The 6000-nt window shown below is 41.4% G+C and overlaps 1 protein-coding gene across 1 annotated transcript in view; it reads left to right on the top strand.

Moving 5' to 3' along the window:
- The window catches only part of LOC135553228 (glutamate receptor ionotropic, kainate 1), a 195201-nt gene extending 191279 nt beyond the window's left edge, over positions 1-3922 (top strand). The window contains exons 15-16 of the mRNA XM_064985403.1: positions 1789-2014; positions 2322-3922. Of these exons, the coding sequence (XP_064841475.1) occupies positions 1789-2014; positions 2322-2611 (516 nt within the window). The 3' untranslated portion in view covers positions 2612-3922. The remainder of the gene's footprint in view (positions 1-1788; positions 2015-2321) is intronic.
- The last annotated feature ends 2078 nt before the right edge of the window (positions 3923-6000 follow it).

Here is a 6000-nt window from a genome sequence, read left to right on the forward strand (position 1 = left end):
TATCTCTAGCTAACTGTAGGACCCTATATCTCCTAGCTAGCTTACTGTAGGACCCTATATCTCCTAGCCAGCTTACTGTAGGACCCTATATCTCGTAGCTAGCGTACTGTAGGACCCTGTATCTCCTAGCCAGCTTACTGTAGGACCTATATCTCCTAGCTAGCTTACTGTAGGACCCTATATCTTCTAGCTAGCTTACTGTAGGACCCTATATCTCCTAGTTAGCTAACTGTAGGACCCTATATCTCCTAGCTAGCTTACTGTAGGACCATATATCTCCTAGCTAGCTAACTGTAGGACCCTATATCTCCTAGCTAGCTTACTGTAGGACCCTATATCTCCTAGCTAGCTAACTGTAGGACCCTATATCTCCTAGCTAGCTTATTGTAGGACCCTATATCTCCTAGCTAGCTAACTGAAGGACCCTATATTTCCTTGCTAGCTTATTGTAGGACCTCTGGGTGATGACTTCCCCTATATCTCCTAGCTAGCTTACTGTAGGACCCTATATCTCCTACCTAGCTTACTGTAGGACCCTATATCTCCTAGCTACCTTACTGTAGGACCCTATATCCCCTAGCTAGCTTACTGTAGGACTCTATATCTCCTAGCCAACTTACTGTAGGACCCTATATCTCCTAGCTAGCTAACTGTAGGACCCTATATCTCCTAGCTAGCTTACTGTAGGACCCTATATCTCCTAGCTAGCTAACTGTAGGACCTTATATCCCCTAGCTAGCTTACTGTAGTACCCTATATCTCCTACCTAGCTTACTGTAGGACCCTATATCTCCTAGCTAGCTTACTGTAGGACCTCTGGGTGATGACTTCCCCTATATCTCCTAGCTAGACCACTGTAGGACCCTGTATCTCCTAGCTAGCTTATTGTAGGATCTCTAGATGACTTCCCTGTATCTCCTAGCAAGCCTACTCTAGGACCTCTGGATATACGTAGAGCAGATTAGTCAACAGAGAGAGATTTAAACACAGCTGTCATGCTTCCCCAGATGATTGAATGAAGGGAAACACCAGCAGGGATTTAGACTTCACTATAAGCAACTGGACAGACGTGTCCATACCAGCGTGAAACAAATAGTCTCTGTCTAATATGTTTTTCCATGTGAACACTTTGTTCAATAACAAATCAAGCAATGTGGGGTAATGCACTTTATATAGATACTTTAATATCAGAGAAGGGATGTTCTCATAAACAACTGGACAGGCCTGTCCATAGCAGTGTAACCATTCATTCTGTAATCAGATATATTTCATATTCCACCAGTCTAAAACAACACATCTCTGTCCAATATGCCAAATTTGAATACTGACCTGTAAAATCATCATTGTGTAGTAATATCTATGAATCGAGTAATGTGGGGTCATGCTCTTTATATCAAAACTTTTTTGATTTTCTCAACGGGACAGAAGTCTCCATAACTGTGTGAAACAATACATTTCTGTCCAATGTGTTAGTTGTTGTCTAACGCTGACCTCTAATATCAACACTGTGTACAATGTCAACAGACCCAGTAATATGAGGTAATGCACTTTATAGCCACACATCTGAAATTGCTGTAAAAGTCTGTTTTCCAATGAATCTGCATTGAATTGGCGATTTTGGCATCAAATTCTCCCTTCTTTGCTTTTCCTCAGAAATCTAATCTCCACCAATAAAACGTGCTATTATTATTATTAATGATATTATTTGAACCTTTATTTAACTAGGCAAGTTGTGCTATTATTACTGTTGTTTTAAAAGGAAACAATGTGTTGTTGTTGTCCATTTAGAAATCCAAGATCTCCACCTATGAGAAGATGTGGGCGTTTATGAGCAGCAGAAAGAACACAGCTCTGGTGAAGAACAACAGAGAGGGGATCCAGAGAGTCATGACCACAGACTACGCTCTCCTCATGGAGTCCACCAGCATAGAGTACATCAGTCAGAGAAACTGTAACCTCACCCAGATCGGAGGCCTCATAGACTCTAAGGGCTACGGCGTGGGCACTCCCATAGGTAAGAACCACGGACGCAGGAAAAACCCTTTGTGTGAATTACCCTCCCCTATCACTTCTGAATGTTGACATGCTAGAGGAACACGTCAAGGCTGCCCTCTCTCCCCTTTGTTGTTTTTTCTACCCAGAACCACTCGCTCATGCTGCCCGTCAGTCACCAGACATGCACAAAATTCTTCACTTTATGCTGATGATGTGCTATGTAGCTAATTTGTTGGGCAATGTAGCTCATTTGTGACCTATTTTTGTTTACCTAATGGCCTCAAAACGCTGCTCTGATACTCAGATCTCATTCCTCTCTCCCCCAGGCTCCCCCTACAGAGACAAGGTGACCATCGCCATCCTGCAGCTCCAGGAAGAAGGGAAGCTCCACATGATGAAGGAGAAGTGGTGGAGAGGGAACGGTTGTCCTGAGGAGGACAGTAAGGAGGCCAGCGCCTTGGGAGTGGAGAACATCGGTGGCATTTTCATAGTGCTAGCAGCCGGACTGGTTCTCTCTGTGTTTGTAGCTATCGGAGAGTTCATTTACAAATCCAGGAAAAACTTGGACATAGAGGAGGTGAGTGTAGGGCAGTGTGAGTGGCATCATAAGTACTAACAGAAAAAAGGTGCTCCGAGACTGTTATTATGGACCTTCTACATAGAGTAGGTTGCTGTGGACCTTATACACACAGTCAGTCAGTTGCTATGGACATTATACAATACACACAGTCAGTCAGTTGCTATGGACATTATACAATACACACAGTCAGTCATTTGCTATGGACATTACACAGCACATAGAGTTATACCGTTACTGACCTTGTATAAACACAGTCAGTCAGTTGCTGTGGACTTTATACATTACAGTACACCCATTCAGACTGTTATGGACTGTACACACAGTCAGTTGCTATGGACCGTACACACAGTCGGTTGCTATGGACCGTACACAGTGTGGGTTGCTATGGACCGTACACAGAGTCGGTTGCTATGGACCGTACACACAGTCGGTTGCTATGGACCGTACACACAGTCGGTTGCTATGGACCGTACACACAGTCGGTTGCTATGGACCGTACAGAGAGTCGGTTGCTATGGACCGTACAGAGAGTCGGTTGCTATGGACCGTATACACAGTCAGTTCCTATGGACCTTAAACACACAAAGTTAGTTGTTGTTATGAATGTTGTTTTCTCGTCAAAGGACAGCTTCTTTTTTTTTTATCAGGACAACTTGCTTCATCAGGCCGACAGTTTGGATTTGGCGAACGGCAGTGCAACAATCACACACAAATGACTTTATTGTAGAGTAGGCCTTGTGTTTGACGTACTTTTGATTTAGATACAAAAAATGAACATTTTATTCCTTTATTGGCACAATATCTTATTTATAACGAGAGTCGGTTGGGTTTAAGGGAGGCACACCACTTGACTGTCTTGGCCTTGCTGTTTCTGTGTGAAAATGTATTATCTTTTGTCATGACATGATACTGTAGGTAAGTGATGAAGATATAAGGTTTCCCTGAAGGTTAATATGGCACCATTACTGATCTATAACTTGTTAATTACATTTACTGATCTATAACTTATTGATTACATTTAACTAATGATTAAGTTTGAGGATATCATGTTTTGCTTGCAAATGTTTGCAAATTGACATCCAGGTATTTGTACAGCATAACGTAGCAGTATTGCTTCTTCTGACCACCTTGGCTTGTATTCATATATATGAAAATATCTGAATGATTGTATGTACATGTGAGTGAGGTTTTTCCCAATCATTTATGGATGAGATGCCCCTTGAGACTTTATTCATTGAGTTGCTTTCATTCTTTGCTTTTTGTATCATTTGACGTTCATGAAAATGCATGTAAAGGTTGTCATGTTGGTTTTGTTTATGAACGACTAAAGTTATGTGGAGAACATGACTTCTTTTCTTTGTCTCATTTATTTCTGGTTCCATTGGTTCTGTTTGGATCCATTCTGTTCATCTGCATGCAAGGCCTTGTCTTTTCAGTCATGGATAGAAATCAGATCACACACACACCCCTTTTTGTGATTCCAACCCAGTCTGTGTATCCATGGTTTTAGACTTCAGAGTAATGATTCCAACCCAGTTTGTGTATCCACGGGTTTAGACTTCAGAGTAATGATTCCAACCCAGTTTGTGTATCCATGGGTTTAGACTTCAGAGTAAAAGGAGGAAATCTCCACCAGAGGATATGACATCATATCTCTTGTTGTTTCTGGGATTCTTTTTTTTATTTTCAACTTTTATTTAACTCGGCAAGTCAGTTATTTTCAATGACGGCCTACCGGGGAACAGTGGGTTTAACTGCCTGTTCAGGTGCAGAACGACAGATTCTCCACTTGTCAGCTCAGGGGCTACCTGCCGCCCCAATTCATTAAGTGCCTCAGACTAAGGGGTGGCTAGGATCAGTTTTGCCTTTTTAGATCACATGGACAGGAGGCGAGGGTTTGACCCCAAGAGACAGTTGACAACCTCACAACTGTTATGACACGCAGGACCATTTAGGTAGTGGGTATCGGATCATATAAGCAGACATCCGTAACTTAAATAATGTTATGTCATTATTATGACAGCTTCACCTTGAATGTATAAGGTGACAGAACCATGGCAGGTTCCTCGTTATAAGACACCTTCATTCGTTAAACCCAAATGACATTTTCTAGATGGTTGATCTACCAATGGTTAATTATCGTGACGCAGGAGTGCAGATCATTCATGCAGTCAACTGTCCTCTTCCAATCCGGATACTCCGCTAAGCCTCAGTAAGGCTGGAAAAAACTACAGATTTATCCTCAAATACTTTCAGCCTTTATTTGGTGACAGCACATCGTCTCCTAACCAACCTGTGTGAGAGTAAAGCTCAGTAAATAATGTTATAATTATTGAGTGGATTAATGGGACTATCTCAGGCACCCGCTCTTAAGCTTCGTCCCAAATGGTACCCTATTTCCTACATACTGCACTACTTCCTGTTCGAAAGTAGTGCACTATATAGTGAATAAGGGTGTCATTTGGGATTCACTTATAAGCTGCTCAGTCACTGGGACCGACTGTCACATCACACAGAACGGAGAATATGAGTTCTCTCTCTCTCTCGCTCTCTCACTCAGCAAAAACCTTGGGCCTTTGTGTGTGTCTAGATTTACATAACATTGAAACTAAAGCCTGAGGACAAAGCCTATCAACGGGACATTCCTTGACTTCACAAGGAGCAGCTGAAATTATAACATGCAAATCAATAACAGATCTGAAGCGGAATCAGTCTACAGTGTAATTTTAGATACTATCAACTACTAAATTATCGTCTATGAAAATACACTTGGTATAAGATACCAAAAACACATGGATGTTTTACTCTGTTCCACTGGAACAACGCAATGACAAGACCTTGTTCATTCTATCCAAAGGAACATCCATTCTATCCTAAGGAACATCCATTCTATCCTAAGGAACATCCATTCTATCCAAAGGAACATCCATTCTATCCAAAGGAACATCCATTCTATCCAAAGGAACATCCATTCTATCCAAAGGAACATCCAATCTATCCAAAGGAACATCCATTCTATCCAAAGGAACATCCATTCTATCCAAAGGAGCATCCATTCTATCCAAAGGAACATCCATTCTATCCAAAGGAACATCCATTCTATCCAAATGAACATTCATTCTATCCTAAGGAACATCCATTCTATCCAAAGGAACATCCATTCTTTCCAAAGGAACATCCATTCTTTCCAAAGGAACATCCAGTACCAAAGTAAGATGTTTATTTTGACCAAATCATATTTTCTTTAATCAGCTGTTATGTACACTGCATGACCAAAAGTATGTGTGAACACATGCTTTTCGGACATCTAATTCCACAATCATTGGCATTAATATTGAGCTGGTCCCCCCCTTTGTTGCTGGGAAGGCTTTCCACTAGATGTTGGAACATTGCTTGTTTCAATTTGATTTGATTTGATTTGATCA

The sequence above is a fragment of the Oncorhynchus masou genome, chromosome 13 (assembly GCF_036934945.1).
Source record: "Oncorhynchus masou masou isolate Uvic2021 chromosome 13, UVic_Omas_1.1, whole genome shotgun sequence".
Classification (NCBI taxonomy): domain Eukaryota; kingdom Metazoa; phylum Chordata; class Actinopteri; order Salmoniformes; family Salmonidae; genus Oncorhynchus; species Oncorhynchus masou.